This window comes from Eretmochelys imbricata, chromosome 22 (genome assembly GCF_965152235.1).
Source record: "Eretmochelys imbricata isolate rEreImb1 chromosome 22, rEreImb1.hap1, whole genome shotgun sequence".
Taxonomy (NCBI): Eukaryota; Metazoa; Chordata; order Testudines; family Cheloniidae; genus Eretmochelys; species Eretmochelys imbricata.
The window spans coordinates 20,050,773-20,072,725 of NC_135593.1; the positions used below are offsets into that span (position 1 = coordinate 20,050,773).

A 21,953-nucleotide genomic window follows, 5' to 3' on the forward strand; every position below is an offset into this window, starting at 1 on the left:
GTAAAACAAAAGTCAAAACTGAAATATGCATCCACTTCTAACTACCATCCCAGCCAAAGAAACAGCACACAGTCCAAAACTGTAACACTTTTCCACTTCATGTAACAATGGGATCAAAACCCTGTTCTTTCAATAAGCTGTCCCTGTGATCAAACTGTCTCATCATTCTTTTTAGAAACATTTAAAGAGCTTCTTTGTGAGAGGAAAAATAGTTCAAACCAAATTTAAGAATTAAAGCGAGAACTAATAAGAGCGTGGCATGCACAGACAGTTTGCAATGGGAATGGGTTAACCATTGTCCGTTTTCATTCAGAGTGACGATCATTCTTTTCCCCCCATTTTCTTTTTTACACATATGGCAGGGGGTGGGGGTGTTGTTTTGTGGGGAGGGAGGGAGGGAAAAACAGGGAAAAAAAGTTTTAAAAAAATTAAAAGGCATTTTTCCAAAATTCTTCCACAGGCCAAGATGAGAATTTTGAAAAATCTGTTCCTGAATCTTTGAATTTCTTATAGTTCTCTTGGGATTGTTTTCTCTTCAACAGAGTGAATCAAATGCAACTCTGCAAAGGACATACACTTCTCCAAATGGCTACAGCTGGACTGACGACCAAAGACAACTTCACTGTTGATAGGACAAGTTTCCCCTGCGTTGTTTCAATGGAAGGAAATAAGATCTCACACATTATTTTAATCCCATTGTCTTGCCGTGGCACAAATTTTAAGGGGAACAAGGGTACCACAGTTGCGGCATCAGACATCTGTAATTCAGCTTTGTTCTAACATTTGAAATCAGAAGGATTAGCCACCTGCTTCTGAAACTTCTGCAGGGGAGAAGCTACAGGAAGGAAAAAAGACAACATATTACTACAACATTCTTGAACTTAAAATAACAAAGGCAGCTGATGATATCAAAAAGTGGGAAGGTAAAAGGATGTGTAAATGCACCACCAGAGCCTATTAGTAGCAGCAGGAATATTCGTCCTGTAACGGCCTTAAAACAAGGAACGCAAAGCGACTCTAAAAGTGGAGATGAAAATGGCACTCTTATTTATCCACAAAACAGCTATATACTGGGTAGCAACTGTTCAAGCTTCCCTGCAAATGAGAATCAACCCTGACCTGGAGACACCTCCTGTAGGGTCGAGAGGGAAGTTCTGTCTCTATGGCCCATTCAGTCCTTGTTCTGTCTCTGAGGGCTGCCAATGAGGAAGCCAGTCAGTATTAATGGTGACTATGGCAGGAGCAGTTTTTGTAATGTGGATACCATGACCTGTCCATTAGGAACTTACCCGAGACCTACCCACTCATTTCACACAGGTCATGGAACAGCCATGTAAAAAACACTCTTCAAAACCTGCAGCGGGTCAGAAAGCTGTTGGAAAGCACTTACCTGCACTGTATGTACCCTTTAATCAGAGAACTTTAGTCTTCTAATAGGACAGCTACCTTCTCTTCTGTACTCTTCAGCTTCTCCTTTTCTGTTCTAGAAAAGCCAAAAGCAGCCATCAGACCCCCTGCCCAACTGGCCTGGGTTCTGAGTCATAAGGAGGTAACAAGCAGGGATTCTAGAAATCTGTTTGCCTTGGAAAAACATGAAATTGGGGGGGAGGAGGGAGAGATTGGGGTTGTTGTTTTTTTAAACAATCTTTAGTTTTTACATTTTTTGAAAAAAATAAAACCTATTACCTACATTTTAGTGTTAAGTACCAGTGTCACTTATTCAGTAAGTGACAGTGGGAGCCACGCCGCCCAGGGTGTTTCATTTTAAGCACAGAAAAACATGGATTTTTATATTTTTTTTAAATAGGAGAATTTTGGGGGGTTTATCACTGAAAACTAGGCTCCCTGGCCATAAGCCTGTTAAGCGAAAGGTACACAGACAGCTCGTGGGGTCTGCACTAGGGAGGAAAGGAGAATCTATCATTCGGATTTTAATTGGCTGTGACCCCTTTCCCAGAGGTATCCCTGCATAGGTGACCCATCCCCCAGTCCACAGTCAGCACAACAGCCCCCTTGATGTATCCTTGACCCATTCACACTCTGCTAAACACCAGCTTGTGTTTGACTGGAAAAGAAAATACCAGTCATATCACTACATGACCCACCCAAAGGTCCAGAGGGATGGAGGTGAATAGCGGGGATGGAATCAACACCACCTGGAGATCCAGAACAGCACTAATCTCTACTGGTGCCCCAAATTTGTTCCCAACACATCTCCCCAGGTGCACCGGCTGGCGAGCCAGCCGGGAAGCACATGGGGTACAGTAACTCTATACACTAGAAGACATGGTATCCTGTAGGTTCCTTTATTTGCATGGCAAATTCATTAAATTAGTTGGTTACATGTGTTTAGGCTACAGCATAGCTGTATGTTCCTGCAAATTACACAGTAGCTCAATCACAGCTGGTTAGACATGGTCCCAATTGTTAGGATATAGATATTCAGGCCTATCTGCAAAGGCCTAGACTATAAGCATTTAGGTGCATTCTTATCACTTGGCTAGTTCTAGAGGTATAAAAGAAACAATCAAAATCACTGTCCGCCGGTGTAAGGGCCTTCTCTTACTGTGACAGTCTGAGGCCCTGTTCTTAGGCTAAGGCCTTTGGCTAAGCAGCGGAGGCAGCCATAAGCTGGGAAGCGAACGGTCACATCCTCACATTCCAAACTAGTCACATTGAAATCAGGTGCTATTGGGCTGTTAGGAATACAATCCTGTCCTGATAAGTCCTATCGCCTCCAGAGAAAGGGAAGTGCCTAGAAGATGTAAAAGGAAACTTAGTTTGATAGCATCCTGTCTGGCAAGAACTCACTTATCAATAGCTGGGATGTGAAATCCTCACTTCTGTATTGTTTTGTCATTATAGTTCCCACTTTGCTATTGTTTATTTGCATGGTCTCTGTCTGGTTCTGTGATTGTTTCTGTCTGCTGTATGATTAATTTTGCTGGGTGTAAACTAATTAGGGTGGTGGGATATAATTGGTTACATAATCATGTTACAATATGTTAGGATTGGTTAGTTAAATTTCAGGATAATGATTGGTTAAGGTATAGCTAAGCTGAACTCAAGTTTTACTATATAGTCTGCAAGTAAGGGGGAAGTAACGGGGGGAAATGAGAACAGGGAATGGGGGTGGGGAATTGGAATCATGTTTTGCTAAGGGGGGGAATGGGAACAGGGACACAGGTAAGGCTCTGTGGTGTCAGAGCTGGGAAGTGGGACACTAAAGGAAGGAAACTGGAATCATGCTTGCTGGAAGTTCAACCCAATAAACATTGAATTGTTTGCACCTTTGGACTTCAAGTATTGTTGCTCTCTGTTCATGCGAGAAGGACCAGGGAAGTAAGTGGGTGAAGGAATAAGCCCCCTAACACCAATCACTGCCCCACTTTCACCATCTAAACCTTTTGAACAATGGCTCCATTGTGATCAAGTCTTTTAATGCCACTGCCCATAACATTGCCTGTTCTGCATTCAGCCTTAACTCTGGTCCCCTTGCAAACTGCTCACTAAACCCCAACACATCACCGAGCTGCAATGCCTTTAACTACAGAAACAACAAGGAGTCCTTGTGGCACCTTAGAGACTAACAAATTTATTTGGGCATAAATTTTCATGGGATAAAACCCACTTCACCAGATGTGTGGAGGGAAAAATACAGTAAGTAGAATATATATTATAGCACATGAAAAGGACTCCTCGTTGTTTTTGCTGATACAGACTAACACGGCTACCACTCTGAAATCTTTAACTACAGCGTATCTTGATAGCCATGAGACAAGCAAATGCTGTGGCCACCAGCTCCTTTTTACAGCGTTCTGATACTGACCCTTCCCACCAACCTGTAGATGTTCTGTTTTAAGTGGTTGTAAAGCTTTCCTGCTCCCTTCTAGCAAAGAAGCTAGTTACATCATTCAGAGCTGTAGTTACACTTGATCAGAAAGTAATGAGTATTTGATGTACCCCTTGGTTTAGCGAACAAGGGGTTTAAAAAAGCTAGTGTTTCTCCTAATCACACAGGACATATCTTCTGTATCAGCCACTACTCCATGGTGCTGTGTTTATCCTTAGAACAGGCAAAGCAAGCTTCCCCCACACAGACACCTCCACAGTTGGCTTCTACCCTGACTTGATGGACCCCCTCCAGGGGTCAGAGGAGGAGCTCATTCATGCTGTGAGCTCCCTGGTGTAGCTACCAACAAAAGGGCCAATTACTGACAGTTGATGGTAGGTTTTGCACTATCAACTCTTGGCTGCCGTGTGCTAGGCACTGGCCAAACCCCGATGGAGACATTTTGAGGTTTCCCAGAAGCCTATGTCCTTACGGTTCTGTCTCCGCCATCTCAATGCTCGTCTCTTGCCGTCCGTTCCGATAGTGTCGCCAGACAACTACCGCTATCACCACAATGATCATCGCAGCACAGGCAGACCCTATGACCAGAGACAGGATGTGGATTTCCGAGAAATGCACTGCACAGAAGAGAAGCAGGTGAATGAGAGAGGGCGGCTTGGTTGGGAGGGGACTTAGTGGAGGACTGGGAGTCCAGAACTCCCGGGTTCAGTCCTTCCTCACCCACATCCCTTATTGCATTCATTTATTTTCCTGATACCTCCCCTTGGTAATCCCTTTCCCTTCATGCATTCCCCCACACACGGTAGGAGATCATCCACTTGTGCCAGTTCCCTGTACCAGCTAACTTCATATTGACCAAGACAGTGCCCCGAGCCACATACCTCGCTGCACAACACGGAGTTGGATTTCGCCAATCGTGCCATCAACATCTGGTGGGTTCTTCACCTGGCAAGTGAACGTCCCATTGTCGGTGGGATTCAAGTTCCAGACGACGATGGAAGCATCGTTCCGGTCAATGTTCCCATCCCAAGTAGCTCGCTCTTTAAACCGCCCACTGGTTGGGGGATAGGGCTTCTCATAGTAGTAGAGCATCTAGATGGTCAGAGAGGAAGCTTCATCACTACTGTGCAGTGTGTGACTGTGCTCTGCCCTGTGGAGGAGGAACCTGCCTGTCTGGAATTTGTGCTCAAGCCCATTCTGCAAACATTCAAAGCATTTATAAAACAGGCAGGACAGAGATCCCAGTGTCTCCATCTCAGGTTGGGGGCCAGAGGCAAGAGAGGCAGCATGGATGGAAAGCAGACATGTAAAGGAGCCTAGACAAGCACGGTGGGATGGGATTGAGGGGACATGTCCCCTTCAAATTCTCTCTCCCCTGTTGATGTCTCCTTCACAGTGGCTGCAGGTGCCCTGCACCCCGACTTCTGACCCCATTTTCTCACCTCTGAAAGCAGCTGCAACTTCACATCCACCCGGGGCCTGTAGGGAGCCAGCAAGGCCCCAAGATAGCACAGGCTGGAGAAAGTGAATGGCTAGGGCAGGCAGGAGCTGTGCTGCGTCAGCCTCTTGCAGCAGAACTCAGAGACCATCTGACCCCTCGGGGGGGATCCCTCCTGGGGCACGTCAGGTTCGGGCTGGCCAACCATGGCCCTTGCTGACGTACTTCCCCTCCCACTGTGGGCCAGGCAAAGTCACAGGCCAGAGCTGTGGCTTCAGCAGGGACACAGGACCAAATTAGGCTGCGATGTAAGCAGGTGCAGCTGCATTTGGCCCCCAGCATTTAACCATACACGCGGGAACTACCTAAAAATGGTTCCTCTAGCCAGGTTCAATGGCCAGCAAAGACAGGACCTGAAACCAAAACTCACTGCAGAGGGGATTAGTCAGCTGAATCTTTTAATCAATTAAAGTCACAGAGTCACCTACCAGATATGCCTCTGCTAATCTGTGGTCCCCACCCACACTCACACCCTCTATTGTTAGTTACACTCCCATTGCAGCAACTTCGACACAGCAGGAGAGGCTTGTATGAGCAATACCTTATCGCCGAAATGGAGCATAAAGGTCCCATTTTATTACCACTTACAGACTCAGCAGAGTTAATTCCCTGGGGCCGGAAGTTCCAGGTCACCGTCAGACGCTGGCCAACAGGGCTGGAGCTGGAAAAGGTGCATTTTAAGCGTACACTGGTCCCATTCAGAGCCTCTACTTCCCTGGAAGTGTGAACTTCCACAGCTGCCACAGGCCAGAGTGCTGCAGGGAAAACAGGGGATGGAAATAAAAAAAGAAGCTGCAGTCTAGAAGGAAGCACCTCACCCTTTTTTGTCTACACTTAGGGCTTCTGTTTTGGGGGTTTATTAATTTCATTGGGGGGGTATTTTTAGCAATTTGAGTTTTATGTAGATGTCCAAAAATTGGGGGGGGGGGTGTTCAGGGCTCTCTCTATATATAGTGTGTGTATATAGTACAATGAGTAATCTTTGTAATGTTCCCTAGTGCACTTTAATGTAGTGCTGTTTGTAACTGTATTAAATTAAAGCACACTAGGAAACTTTTAGTGTGCCCTGGCAGGGTCTACACAGACCAACTGACGTGCAACACATTAACATTCTTTGGAAAGCACACCTGTGTAGAGCGCACTACCCTATTGTGTAGACGAGCCCTTAGATACAAGTAACCATTTCCAGTGTATTTCCATGTTTGTGAATAAACACCAATTTCATTCTTTGTGTGTCAGGAGTCTTTTATCAAAGTTTATCAGTTAAAACCAAAAATCAGAAGCCCTATCCACTCCATCTGGACTGGTGCCTGCCCTGTCAGCTCCTGTTAATAAATTACACCACGAATCGCATAGCATCTGTTTGCAGAACAGCAATATACAGCACTGCAATTCCATGACAGACATGTTAGAAGAAGGTCTACAGAAGAATTCTTCCATTGACCTACCTACTCAAAGTAATTTTCCCTCTGTTGATATTCACCCCTTCTTGTCAACTGTTGGGAATAGGCCACTTCCACCTTGATTGAATTGCCCTCGTTAGCACTGACCCCCCACTTGGTAAGGCAACTCCCATCTTTTCATGTGCTGTAATATATATACACACCTGCCTCCTGTATTTTTCACTCCATGCATCTGATGAAGTGGGTTTTATCCCATGAAAGCTTATGCCCAAATAAATTTGTTAGTCACTAAGGTACCACAAGGATTCCTCATTGTTTTAGTACCGTGACAGAAAACTCCTTCTGTTGCTGTAGCAAGTGTCTACACTACAGCAGCTGTGCCACTGTAATGTTGGTGGTGTAGACACAGCCTCAGTATCCTGGACACATTCCAGCTGGAGTGATTATATTCTGCTTCTCTCAGTTCCCCATGCAGTTCCAGTTGGAAAGAATATTCCTTCTCTCTTGTGTAGCACTGCTAAGTGCTGTTAAGCAGCTACTATGTCCTACTCCAGACAGGGTGGATGAAATCACTTCTTTACACAGTTTGTATTATTACATTAAGCATTTCATGCACTGCAGGATGAACAGTGCTCAATGAATGCAAGGTGTCCCTGGATGGGAGCATGCACGGCCCCTGCTAATATTGTTCCACAGTTATTGCCCAGCTGCTTGGTGGTGGTTTTTGGGGTAGGTTCTGTATCTCATTCAGGATGAAAGGTAACCTTTGTTGTCATAGAATCTCAGGGTTGGAAGGGACCTCAGGAGGTCATCTAGTCCAACCCCCTGCTCAAAAGCAGGGCCAATCCCCAATTTTTGCCCCACATCCCTAAACGGCCCCCTCAGGGATTGAACTCACAACCCTGGGTTTAGCAGGCCAATGCTCAAACCACTGAACTATCTCTCCCCCTTTTGTAAGGGTATGTCAAAGAAACATCCACAGTTAACCAAACCACCCCGGCTGCAGTTTATGAAAACAGGATAAGTCTACTAGAACTACCAGGAAAGAGAGAGAAAAGAGGACTGGAAAGAGAGCAGAGAGAGAAGATGAAAAGGTTAACTTGTATGGAGGCCTTTCAGCTTTGGAATCCTGATTCTGCTCTTGCTCACACTACTGTAACTGCAATGATAGAGGCCATGTCTACACTACATTCGCTACAGCCCATAGCTACAGTGACATTGTAGGAGGCACCTCCTACAATGACAGAAGGGTTTTCCATCATTCTAGGATATCCACCTATCCAAGCAGCAGTAGCTAAGTTAACGGAAGAATCCTTCGGCTTACCTAAGAACATAAGAATGGCCATATTGGATCTGACCAATGGTCCATTTATCCTATTATCTGGTCTTCCAACAGTGGCCAGTGTCAGATGCTTCAAAGGGAATGAACAGAACAGGGCAATTATTGAGTGATCCAACCCCTGTTGTCCAGCCCCAGCTTCTGGCAGTCAGAGGCTTAGGGACACCTGGAGTGTGGGGCTGTGACCCTGACCATTTTGGCTAACAGACATTGATAAAACTATCCTCCATGATATTATGAAATTTTTTTTGAACCCAGTTATATTTTTGGCCTTCACAACATCCCATAGCAAGGAGTTCCACAGGTTGACTGTGCACTGTGTGAAGTAGTACTTCCTTATGTTTGTTTTCAGCCTCCTGCTTATTAATTTCATAGCATAACCGCTGGTTCTTGTGTTATGTGAAGGGCTAAAGAACACTTTCCTATTCACTTTCTCCACCCCATTCATGACCTAGCCACATCTACACCGGGGTTAGGTCTGTATAGCACAATGCTCAGGAATCCTGGAGCACTGGAGCTATGTTGACCTAACCTTTAAGCGTAGACCAGGCTAAATGACATTACTTCTAATTTACACCAGTGTGACATCAGAATCCAATCAAGCTAGTTGCTAGAATCAAGCTAAAAGGGTAAAGCTATGTCAATAGAGGTGTTAAGGGAGATTTCACTTGAGTTAAGGTAACCCAATTGAGCTAACCATTGAAAAAGCAAAAACCCACCTTTTTTTGGCCCATGGAGAGAGGGCTTTAATAACTGGTCACTCGGACACCTCCTGCATATTGCAGGCCGTGAACCTCGTCCACCCACTCCTGTTATAGACCCCTTCCCTAAATACACCTCCCTGACAGCAGGGTGGCACCAATGAAACCAATCAGGAAACTCTGTGTTAAGGCTGACATCAACAACCCCACCCCCCCACCCCCCCCGATTTATCCCATCGCTCTTGGACACACACAGCGTTGGGGGAAACGTGAGAGAATGGTTCGGCCACTGCTGTTACTCCCAACACTATGCTCTGTGCTGCACAGGGCACAAAGAACAGACCCTGAGCAGGCAGGACACAGTGCTGCCAATTCTTGAAATGTTATTTCAAGGCTCATTATAAGTGTTTTTTTCTGGAAAAGGCCCAACTGCTGGAATCAGGTTATTACCTGAAAATCTCAGCTTTCATTGACAAGAGAAAAGTTCCCAGCCCTTGTGGTTTCAGAGAGAAGCTTGTCAAACATGATCCCTTCTGCCCCAGCATGAGAAGGCAGGTAAAAGCACCCCAAACTTCTGATCTTTACATCTTACCGTTCTCCCTAAGGCCTGACACGCATGTAGTTGGCAATGATGTGACATACTGGGGAATCCAGATTTTTTTGGGGTGGGGGGGGCTCGATTTTACTTTTCGTAACAATTATAAACTCTTGTTGTGGGCACCTTGGAAGAAGAGGGTTTGAGGGAGGGCAGACAGTGGCTTGTGGAGGGACAGTGAGACTCTTCCCCACAAAGTGGGCAGCATGGGAAAATGCCCAGAGATGGGAGATGGCTCGAGGAGGGCTCTAGTCTCATCTGAGAGAAAGAGGTGTTACTCATCTGGATTGCCCATACAGTACTTGCCGAAGTACAGACTTCACACAGCAACTGCCTTTGCCTTCGCTAGCTGCAAAACCCATGTAGCGTCCAGCTGATAGGGTGACCAGAAGTCCCAAAAATCAGGACTGTCCCTATAAAATTGGGTCTTTTTCTTATATAGACTCCTATTACCCCCCACCTCTTGTCCCGATTTTTCTCACTTGCTGTCTAGTCAACCTACCAGCTGATCACCCAGACTCACCTTGCCTTATGGGCTTTATTTCCTATTACCCTCTATGTTACAGTATTTGGCAGTATCTGGTGGGGCTCTGATATATCCAAAATGTAATTCAAAACCCTGGAATCTCTGCTCTTGGCATCCTCCTCACTCAGTTTTCTAAAAAACCCCATGTCATTTCACAGATACGTTCATCTTCTTGAAACCAGGACCTCATGCAAAAGAGAAAACACCTCAAATATTTTTTCATAGTTTTGCATTTGAAAATCTCTTTTTGGCAAAGATCAACTTTTGCATCAAAGTGAAAACCACCATTTTGAAAAAACACTTAGCGCAAACTTGGGCTGTAATTGTAAATGTTTTTCACAACAAATCACAGAAAAGCCTGCATAATGACAGGTTTCAGAGTAGCAACCATGTTAGTCTGTATTCACAAAAAGAAAAGGAGGACTTGTGGCACCTTAGAGACTAACCAATTTATTTGAGCATAAGCTTTCAGCTGTAGCTCACAGTCTCTAAGGTGCCACAAGTCCTCCTTTTCTTTTTTAGAAAAGCCTGTGTGTTCACGCACAGGTGCCGAAAGTGAAGTGACCCAAGCATCCTAAAACCACATGGGGTCTATGGACCAAATTCTGGATCTCTTCTGCGAATGTAAACCCTGTAAAATTCCACTGAAATTGGGGTATTTATTCCAGATTTACATTGCTGCAATGGATCTGAAACCTGACCTGTCTCTTTAATAGCAGGGCAGTTCAAAGAGTAAAGCCCTCCGTCCTGGCCGGAGCAGGGACTGAGAGGCCAGAGGAGAGGAAATAGCGTGTAACCCGACCTCCGAATGCTCAGGCCTCAGTGTCTAGCTGGAACACACCTGAACCTGTTTGTCCAAGACTTGTGTCCACACGCACAGTCACGCCAGGCAGCTCGCAGCACAATCAGACCAAGAAGACTCTCCACCACGGAAAGACATGCCAGAATCCCAGGGCACGACTTTAGGAGGGAGGGAACTGGAAGAACAGGAGGGTAAAAAAAGGAGGCAGCTGAGGCCAAGGGGGAAAACGCCCGAATAATTCCTTACCTAGGAGCTGTCCCCCCAGGACGAGCACAGCCCCCATCCAGCTGGGGCCATGCACGGCGGGAGGCAAGTCCATAGTCCAGAGACCGAGCAGGGAGATAAGGGAACTTCTCCGAACTGGGGGAGAAGGGAGCTCCCCGGAGTCCTACCGCCACACGCGCCCCTAGCCAGAACACCTGGCCCCCCTCCCTGCCGGGGCAGGCTCGCAGCACGGAGTCGGCTGCTGCTGCCCGAGTCACGCCCAGAGCGGCCCAGCTTGGGAACCAGCCGCGCAGCCAGCTCAGGTCTGTGCACAGCCCAGGTGGATTTGCCTGTCCCCTCTGTGTAGCAATCACCACTCCGCCCAGCTTCCCTCCTCCTCCCGCTGGGAACCGGCTCTCGGGGGTTCTGGTGTTCTTTTCCCCACGTTAAAAGAGCTTTAGTTTTTGGAAGTTCGCTTTTTGTTTCTTTAAAGCGCATGATCTTTATCGCCACTGTCTCATGCTTGTGTCCTGTTTAAACATGCCAGATAGATTCTGAATAAATAAAGCGACAAAGCCCAAGTTCGCAGGGAGATTTGCTCCTAGAAAAAAGTCTGCCCCAGTGTATTTACATACAGCATAGAGCAGGATAGCGTGTCCCTGGCAAAGCAGAGTTGTATACAGGGGTGGGGTATATGTACACAATGTACAGGGTGCAGTCTTCATAGCCACAATACAGAGCCCAGCAAGACCTGCCACTGTTCCCTTTGCTCAGAGGGATCGTGTCCCTCTACAAACGGGTCTACATGTAGCCATCCCACTAGGGCTCTCGTTCTCAAACTTTTGTACTAGGGGCTGCCAAGCTGAGCTCATTAATGTTGGTGAAGTGCTTTGAGATCCTTAGCCAAAAGTGTTCTCATTAAACCAGAGATTACACCGTTTTCCAAACCACCTGAGCCCAGGGCTTGCATGGAATCCTTCCTGGTGCTCAACAAACACCACAAGGTAACAGGAAGAGATTTTCCCCCCCAGCAACATCCCAAGGAAGCATGACAGGAGCACACACCCTAATTCCCCTCTTGTTAGTATTAGAGGAACGTAAATCACTTTCCAACTCACAGTGGTTGGGACCAGAAGTTGTTACTGTCTGATTATTATATATGGTATTATTATTATTTAGTTGGGGTTGGTCCTGCTTTGAGCAGGGGGTTGGGCTAGATGACCTCCTGAGGTCCCTTCCAACCCTAATTTTTGATGATGTTCTACAGCCAGTGTGAAAACATTTGGATGTCTCAGTCCAGTTCCCAGTGCACAATCATCCATACGGCGGGCGGAAATCTCAGTCACGACTGGCACTGACTTGCTGACAGGCACAGGACTGAATGGACCTTGAGACCGAACTCCCCTCTCACTCCAAGGGGGAGCCCCTTTAGCTCAGTGCTCAGGCACATCGCCAGAGGCAGCGCGAGGGAAACCTTGCCTGCCTGGCGCCTGTGCCATAATGTACTCATTCCCCGAAAGGACAGAACAAGAGGCAAGAGCCAGGAGACTAGGCAGGTTGATAATGAGAGGACTGGAGCAGGGGCTCTCAGATTTTTCCATAGTAGGAACCACATCCTCATAAAGAGGTTCTCCCGGGGACACCCCCACCTCCTCATCACCATCTTCTAGCATCCTGGCTGGAAATGACTGAAACTTTTATGCAACTGAACATCTGGAAACAAAGAGAGAATCCCAGCACCATGTGCCCAGCCCACCCTCTGCAAACCAACAGCATAGCTGGTCTAGAGGGCTGCCGTCCTTTACCTCCCCCAAAGCACTGTACATTTCTAGTTCAAAGAGTAACCTGTCCCTGTCCAGTCCACTCTGCACTGCATGTCACCAGACTTCCCCTCAGTTGCTATTCTGAGAATAGTCTCTCCACTTCTTTCACGTCTACAAACCACATTTATTGTTGGGTTTTTTTGTTTGTTTGCATGATGGGACATTTGTTTCCTGCCACCATCCTTGTTGCAGTGCAAACACTCTTAGTTTAGGTTTCAGAGTAGCAGCCATGTTAATCTATATTCGCAAAAAGAAAAGGAGTACTTGTGGCACCTTAGAGAATGACAAATTTATTTGAGCATAAGCTTTTGTGGAAAACACTGATTGCATCCGATGAAGTGAGCTGTAGCTCACGAAAGCTTATGCTCAAATAAATTGGTTAGTCTCTAAGGTGCCACAAGTCCTCCTGTTCTTTTTACTCTTAGTTTAAGTCACTGTCAGAAAATGTGCTGAAGATGGTTTGTGGCTGAATAGGTGCATCATGCACACAAGAGCTATGAGTCAAGTCCGTGGACAGAGCACACAGGAGTGTTTTGTGCAGAAGCAAGCTGGAAGGAACAGGGCACGTGAAAATGGCCTGGCTCCTGTTTGCCGTAGGAAGTGGAGAGGGAGCCCAAGTGAAGTACAGAGTAGTGATTTTATAATGAGCTGCAAAGCTTGGGAAAAGTTTCTGCAAGGCCTTGGAGAAGGTGAAATGAAAATGAGCATGAGTGGAAACAGGGCAGGAAAGAGGACAACCAGCAAAGGGGAAACCCTTTCCCTAGCTCTAATGTACTATGGAGAGCACATCTACTGGTTAGAGCAAGGGACCAGGCACTAGAACTCCTGGGTTCTATTCCCTGCACTGCAGCTGAGAGTATGAACTTGGGAAGTCACTCCCCTTCTCTGTGCCTCAGTTTCCCCTCTAAAATGGAAGATCATGTTGACTTGCCTCTGAGGATTGTGGGAGTTGATTACTATTTGTGAAATGCTTGGAGATCCCTGGGAGGAAAGATGCTATATTAGTGCCAAAGGTTATTTATGATCCTAAACATGCTCCACTCACTACTGGGTCAGGGAGGGCAGGCTGTGCCCCATCTACTGTTTGAGGTGCAGTCCCAAGGAGCCCTTCCAGGCCTGTGTCCGTCTAAAGTACATATATGGCTCTCCTCAGCAACCATGCCATGTAGGGCCTCCCAGGTGTGCCCAGGGTGTTGTGCCAAAGGATGGAATTTGATAGGTGTTGCATAGCCCTTGCTGGTGTGCGGAAGTGTGCGCTAGGGAAGAGGAAGAGGCCCAGCTTTACCCACATGCATGCAAGTTTGTTCTTGCAGACTCAAGTCATCAATTCACAGCCTAGGCAGCAGCAGGGGAAACTGAACGCAGCTGCTGCCATGCCCCAACCTGGAGCAACCTGTCGAGTGGGTGAGCTGATTATGTGCAGGGACACCTCAGGGGATAGGACGGGCTGGAGGGGGCCAGTCGTTATCCTTCATGTCTGTTCTGCAGAGCCACAGCACCTCGGCTCCTAACGCAGCTGCAGGTCGGTCTAGAATTACTGGGCAGAGGAACGTGGCTTGAAGTCAGGCCTGAACTTGCAGCACTTTGGCAACAGGCTTCTGTTTTTAACCCTTCACTTTTGCCAGGCAGAGGCAGGCAGTCCGCTCCCATTCCACAGTCTTGCTTCCCATTTTGAGGGGGGGATCACAGGGTAGTGGTTTCAGCGTAGATGTTTGGGCTCACATAGGCAGGGAGGAGCACTGGGCAGGGCATGAACAGAACCATGGTGTGGACAGCATGAGATAATCTGTGACCCCTCTTAGAAGCCACGCTCCTTTGGGAATTGATGCTTTTGCACTATGTCCCTGGAAATGTAGCTTTTTCTAGTTGTTCCCAGAGAAAGAAAAACATACTAGTGCCTTGATTATCAGGGTGGGTCAATATTTGTATAACACCTTACACCCAAGCACTTTACAAACCCGTGAAGACAGCATCACAGAAATGCAGCCACCTCTGGGGTGTAGCATAGCAACTAGGAACACAGCAGTGGGAAGGATGGGATGTATAGACCTAGGATCCTGGAGCAAGACCCCTTCTCTTCTTATGAAAACTGCCCAGTGGGATCTTTAATGTCCATGCAGACAACCAATCAGCTCCTGCTCAAACAATTCAGCCTGACTGCCCTCCCACAGCTGGGAACAGAGCCCAGGAATCCTCATTCCTGGCTCCCTGCTCCTTCAAGCAACTGGACTCCACTGCCTTTGACTGCAACATTAAAAGTCATTTAAAACAGAGTAGGGAAATCCTGGCACTGTGTCCAGGCAGGTCTCCAGCAAGCAGGGCATGTCCCACAGATAAAGAGTGCAAGGCAGATTAGGAGACAATGACTCGTCAAGAGACTGAATTTCAAACCAACAAAGAGCCTTCAGAGAAGGCTGGGCAATGGCAGATGATTAACCCACTCCTCACCCCCTCTCAGCTTCTGTTCCTGGGCAGCAGCCCTCATTGGGCAGCCCCGAAGTCTTTAATTCACACTTTGAAGGAAGAAGCACAAAAGCCCCAACATTAACCAACCTTTTCTGCAGACCATGAAAGCCAAAGCCCTGCTCTTCCTGCATTTTCTGAGAGGCGGGTGAGACTCAGCCATACATTTGCAGTGCTGGTGTCGGTCTCTTTGCTCACTTAGCAAGAGCAGGTCCCAGGAACTCCACATGGGCTCAGCCACATGAATCATTTTCAAATGGGAGCAGGGTCTTGTGATGAAAGCAAGGAATTGTGAAGCAGGACACTGGGGTTCTCTTCCTCATTCTACGGTGAGTTGCCCCCCCGAGTTCAACAGGGCTCATTATACCTTAATAGATGGCATCCATATAGCTCTTTCCATATTCCAAAGCAGCCCCTGGTTTGGGGTGCCACCAGTCATAGAATCATAGAATATCAGGGTTGGAAGGGACCCCAGAAGGTCATCTAGTCCAACCCCCTGCTCGAAGCAGGACCAATTCCCAGTTAAATCATCCCAGCCAGGGCTTTGTCAAGCCTGACCTTAAAAACCTCTAAGGAAGGAGATTCTACCACCTCCCTAGGTAACGCATTCCAGTGTTTCACCACCCTCATAGTGAAAAAGTTTTTCCTAATATCCAATCTAAACCTCCCCCACTGCAACTTGAGACCATTACTCCTCGTTCTGTCATCTGCTACCATTGAGAACAGTCTAGAGCCATCCTCTTTGGAACCCCCTTTCAGGTAGTTGAAAGCAGCTATCAAATCCCCCCTCATTCTTCTCTTCTGCAGACTAAACAATCCCAGCTCCCTCAGCCTCTCCTCATAAGTTATGTGTTCTAGACCCCTAATCATTTTTGTTGCCCTTCGCTGGACTCTCTCCAATTTATCCACATCCTTCTTGTAGTGTGGGGCCCAAAACTGGACACAGGACTCCAGATGAGGCCTCACCAATGTCAAATAGAGGGGGACGATCACGTCCCTCGATCTGCTCGCTATGCCCCTACTTATACATCCCAAAATGCCATTTGCCTTCTTGGCAACAAGGGCACACTGCTGACTCATATCCAGCTTCTCATCCACTGTCACCCCTAGGTCCTTTTCCGCAGAACTGCTGCCTAGCCATTCGGCCCCTAGTCTGTAGCGGTGCATTGGATTCTTCCGTCCTAAGTGCAGGACCCTGCACTTATCCTTATTGAACCTCATCAGATTTCTTTTGGCCCAATCCTCCAATTTGTCTAGGTCCTTCTGTATCCTATCCCTCCCCTCCAGCGTATCTACCACTCCTCCCAGTTTAGTATCATCCGCAAATTTGCTGAGAGTGCAATCTACACCATCCTCCAGATCATTTATGAAGATATTGAACAAAACCGGCCCATAGCTCCAGCTAAGATTAATGGGAGCTGTGGGTACTCAGCCCCTCTGACAGTCAAGCCCAAGGAGGTCTCAAGCTGGGCTCCCAAGAATCAGTGACCTTTCTGACAACCTGGGCCTAATGATTGACAGTAGTATGTCCTCTCACTGCCAGCCTTTGATCCCATCAGCTGACAAACACACCCAGCCCATCCCTGTCTGTCAGAGACCATCAGTACAAGAACCGTAAAGGGAACAAGAGCAGTGGGTTGTGCTGAAAGGTGAATGATCAGACTGGAGGGGGGTTAATAGGGCAGCTCCTCAAGGAACTGTGTAGGGGATCAAGCTGATTCAATATTTGTATTAATGACCCCAGCACAAGAAGTAGGCACGTGCTAACAAAGTTTGCTGATCAGACCAAGGTGGGAGAATCAGAATATTACACTGGAAAGTCTAGAGGGCCTGGGGTGGCAGAAACAGGATGCAATTCAGTAGTACAAAGCACAAGGTCAGGCACTTCAGGCCTAACTAAGAATCGCTGCTACAAGCTGGGGGCTCATCAGCTGGAAGTGATAGAAGCGGGGTGTGGGCGTACAGGGGCTCACTCACCACCAGAGCATCTCTTGGGACCAGGCACGGCATAGCTGCTGCCTCACTGTATAGCTCCCCCTGCTGACGGTCACGCCATCATGGCAGTGATCTCTCTTCCCACAACTTGGCCCTTTGGCTAGATCACACTTCAGTCTAACAGGGTCCAAGCAAGCTACAGTCCAATGACCTTACAGCAAGTCCTGCCTCAGTCTCTGAGCTCCACGGTTCTCACACCCCATACCACCACGGGTTTCACCCCACATTCCTCACGGGCTATCAGGGGAACTCAGGCCCTCCCTCTATGCTGGGGTCCAGCCCAGGGACCCTATAGCTGGCAGTTAAAGTCTCCTCCCTCTGACTCCTTGGTGCCTCCCACCTCTTTTACCCCCCACAGAGTGACTACAGACCCTTTCTTTTTATCTTTGGTTGATTTTTGCTGCAACAACCTCATCACACAGCTCCTTCCTATTGCAAAGGTCCTGGCTTTATAATGACTATGACCCAGCCCCTCCCCAGCTGGGCTTCACATCAATTAACTGCTCTCTCCAATCAGGTATGTTAATTAGCCTCTCAGGCCCACAGTAACCCCTTCAGGGCTTGTGTGGGGTACACACCCCATCACAGGGTCAATCCCAGGATGACTATGAGCCACTAGTGTGATGGGGCTGTGAAAAAGGCAAATGCTATGCTAGGCAGTATCAGGTGAGGCATTTCCAGTAGAGCTAGAAAAGTATTCATACCATTGCACAAGGACTGGTGTGACCTCATCTGGAGTCCTGCACACAGTTCTCATCACCCATGCTCAAAAAAGAAGAATTTAAACGGGAATAGGTGTGAAGAAGAGCTACAAGGATGATGAGGGGAATGGAGGGCCTGTCTTATAAGAGGAGCCTGGAAGAGCTTGGCCTGTTTAGCCTCGAAAAAAGAAGGCTCAAAGGGGATCTGATTGCTCTCTATAAATACATCAGGGAGGTAAATACCAAAGAGACTGAGAGCTATTTAAGCTAAAGGACAGTGCTGGTACAGAAACAAATGGATATAAACTGGCCATGAACAAACTCAGGCTGGAAATTATAAGGTTTCTTACCATCAGAGAGGTGAGGTTCTGGACTGCCTCCCAATAGGAGTTGTTGGGGGCAAACAACGGATTAGTTTTAAGAAAGAGCTGGACAAATTTATGAGTGTGATTGTATGACAGGTTTGCTTGTGATGGTAGAGGTGGGGCTCAGCAGTCCTGTGGCTCACTTCCAGTTTATGTCTCATGTGCCTAAAAGCTCATGCTTCAGGGCTTTAGCTGGCCACCTGCAAGGGTCAGGAAAGGATTTCTCCCCACCCACACTATATTCTGGATATTGTTGTTTGATTTATCTCCTTCCTCTGAAGCATCAGGGATGGCCATGGCTGGAGATAGGATATAGAACAGGGAGGGCCCCGACTCTGAGGTGGCATTGAGCATCCTCTGTCAGGCACTCAGCTGGCTGGTTCCTGCTCACATGCTCAGGGTCTAACTGATCCCCATAGCAGGGGTCAGGAAGGAATTTCCCCCTGGGTCAGATTGGCAAGCACCTTGGGGAGGTTTCACCTTCCTCTGCAGAGCGCAGATGCGGGTCACTTGCCAGGATTATCTGTGTGTATCCCACTTCCCTGCCATTACAGAGACCTTGGGCACTGGTGCACTTCAGTCCCTCCTGTTCTCTGCCTGTGGCATGTAATAGTCTAGTTTCCTGGGGGCTGTGATGCCTTGGTCTCATTTCCGTTGTTGGGTTCAGTGTGCAGGTGCTGGATGGTGCTGGTGGCCTGTGACGTACAGGAGGTCAGACTAGATGATCTGGTGGTCCCTCTGGCCCTAAACTCCATGACGCTTGCAATACTTTTATTAACTTCCAGCAGCCTGCACAGTGTCCTGTGGAGCTGAAAGCCAGGAGTTTAGCTTATCTGTCTGTACTCACAATAAAGGCAATTCACAGTGTTAATATCATGGACAGCCATCCTGGGCCAATGGGGGCGGCTGGGCCTGGCTGGAGGCTTATGGGAAGAGTCCATTCTTAATCTACAATGTCTCCTTTGCTGGCTCGGCATGTCTGAGCAGGATCACGCCCCAGGCACCGCTGGTTAAAGAGAAGCCCTGAGTGCTCTTTTGAAAGAAGATGGCATGAATAAAATTTCCACTAGCTACAAATAGCATCTCATTACATGTAATGCAAGCCCAATATACTCATAGTTACCTGAAGCCTTTAAATAATGAATTTCCAGGAAAAAAGAATAACCTGAGCTGGATTCCCCCAGCCAGCTGGGGCTGGAGGCTGGGCATGTCTGCTGGGAGGAGGAGCAAAACCAGATACAGGAACGGGCTGTGAGAGGAGATTAGGAACTGATACATCCCCAGGTCTGGCTTCTGTCACCGTTAGAGGTCTGTCTACACTAGCCTTTTCCTTACAATCTCCTTGAACACTCACAGCACCCATGCAGCGCCACCAGGAGGAGCCAGAGAGCACGCTAATGTTTGAAGCCCCGTACCATGTAACTCTGTTCGGAGCAGGTCCCGGCGACAGCTAAAGATGTTGGCACCTTGCCCCCAGTAACACCCCCAAAGGTGTAGCTGCACCAGTGTTAGCAAGGAGGGGAAATGTCAGGGTGACAAGGTCAGCGTCGAAGGCCTGGGCTTCACCTACAACTTAGGCCAACCTAGCCACATCACTCAGAGCTGTGAACAATTTCAACCTACCCGCCACTATAGTCACAGCTCAGTCAAAGAAAGAATTCTTCAGTCGATCTAGCTACAGTGGATTTACCAGAGTGACGGAGAAACCCCCTCCTTCGCTGTAGGAAGCGTCTATACTGCTGTTGCAGTGTTGCATACCCTGAGGATTGGCCTCTCCCCAACCCTTGGAGGAGGAGAACTCTGCTCCCGTGGGATGTCCAAATTTGGAAAGAAAGTGAGTTCCCTGGGCCCTAGCATGCTACAGAGGAGAAGAGAGGATGTTGAAGAGGTAGGCGCCCTCCCCCTGGTGGAATTGTGTGGCTCTTACATGGATGATAAAACCCAGTATATCTGTTTAAATGCAGCTTCCACCTATAGGGATTTTTTTCAAAAGACAATTCAAGCCATCCACCCACCTGCACATAGACATCTCAGCTTCCCCAAAACCACAGCTTCCAATGCTGGCTTTGTTTGCTTGGCTCTATCCCTCCCAGGCAGACCATAAACTAGCTTCCAGGCTCTTTAATGTGTGGGGGTCTTTTGGACATGATTTTACAAACTAAGGTCCCACCTGCCCTTGGCAGCTTTTACAGGAGAAGGGGTTTATCCCAACACCTCCTTTCTGGCGCTGGGTGCTGTTTGGCCCTGTATACATGAAAAATGAATGTTACTGGAAATGGGCAAATATAAATTCAGGTTTGCAACAGAAGTATAAATACCAAATGAAAATACAGTATAGGCTTGCTTTGAAATCCCACACCGGGCTACTTGAGTGAAAGTGAGACAATGAACAAAACAGTCAAACAATTTCCTGTTTGGAGTAGATTGGCAGTTCCAGCCTTGACACTCCTGAGTCCTAGACTGTCACAGGGACCAAAGTCAGAGCTGTCGCATATGGATACAATTAACTTAGGCTTGAATAGAGACTGGGAGTGGATGTGTCATTACACAAAGTAAAACTATTTCCCCATGTTTATTTTTCCCACCCCCACCCCCCCACTGCTCCTCGGACGTTCCTGTTAACTCCTGGAAATGGCCCACCTTGATTATCACTACAAAAGGTTTTCTCCCCCCCTTTTCTGCTGGTAATAGCTCATCTTAAGTGATCACTCTCCTTACAGTGTGTATGATAACACCCATTTTTTCATGTTCTGTGTGTATATAAATCTCCTCACTGTATTTTCCACTGAATGCATCCGATGAAGTGAGCTGTAGCTCACGAAAGCTTATGCTCAAATAAATTGGTTAGTCTCTAAGGTGCCACTAGTACTCCTTTTCTCTTTACAGTTAGAAAAATAACTGATGCATGTTAAATAACCCACTGGAATTCTTTCCTGAGGCTGAGCCCCTGAATCCTGCACTAGGGACAATGTCTACTGGATGCAGCGTTCTCCTCCCCCTCTGTGTGCTCGTTCATCAATGATCATTTTATCCGCACCAGATATATGGATGCACTTTGGGGAAGCTTCATTTAAAGCATCAGCCAGGACATTTCACTTGTAGCTGGCTCAACGGTGTTCTCCAGTCTCACTTCTTTTGGAAGCGGGGGCGGTCCCTGCTTCCATGGACAGGGTTATTGGCAGCTGGAGTGAGGAGTCACTGAGGGTCTGATCTGATTAGGGTTGCCAAGTTTGGTTGGATGTATTCCTGGAGGTTTCATCACCTGACATGATCTTTAATCAAAGATTAATCTTTAATTCCTGGAGACTCCCAGACAATCCTTGGTGGTTGGCAACCCTAGACTCGATGTTTATCCCCTTCCCCTGCCCTGCCTCAGGCACCACAGGGCTGTCACTAGGAGATCCAGCTGAATCATATGCATAGACAACAGGGAATTGAGGGAGCTAAAAACCAAAATCAATTTCGGGGTTGCATTAGTAAATAAAGGAAACACTGTGTTTGGAACAGAAGTTTCTTTATCTCACTTTGTTAAAAATGAACAAATTTAATCTGGTACAAAACTGCTCATTGGAGCGCTATTCAAGAGCTATTAGTATATTATTTTTTAACTCTAGCCTCAAAATACAAAACTTATCTACACCCCCATGCATGACCAGGGCCCAAGTTTGTTGCTTTTCTGCTCCCA

The 21,953-nt window shown here is 47.3% G+C and overlaps 1 protein-coding gene across 1 annotated transcript; it reads right to left on the bottom strand.

Moving 5' to 3' along the window:
* Positions 1-1,422: 1,422 nt before the first annotated feature.
* Positions 1,423-15,457, bottom strand: MPZL2 (myelin protein zero like 2). Its single transcript, XM_077839881.1, has 5 exons — positions 15,298-15,457; positions 5,940-6,106; positions 4,735-4,945; positions 4,326-4,470; positions 1,423-1,483 (listed from the first exon to the last, which is right to left on the bottom strand). Exons 1-5 carry the CDS (start codon positions 15,455-15,457, stop codon positions 1,423-1,425), a joined length of 744 nt encoding a protein of 247 aa, XP_077696007.1.
* Positions 15,458-21,953: the final 6,496 nt, after the last annotated feature.

Excerpts from the sequence above, each read along its gene's own strand:
- MPZL2 (XM_077839881.1), bottom strand. The coding sequence starts at position 15,457 with ATGATTCATGTGGCTGAGCCCATGTGGAGTTCCTGGGACCTGCTCTTG. Across the intron at positions 4,471-4,734 it reads ACTCCGTGTTGTGCAGCGAG|TGCATTTCTCGGAAATCCAC; the intron begins GTATGTGGCTCG and ends TCTTCTGTGCAG. Across the intron at positions 1,484-4,325 it reads GAGATGGCGGAGACAGAACC|AACAGAAAAGGAGAAGCTGA; the intron begins GTAAGGACATAG and ends TGGCTTTTCTAG.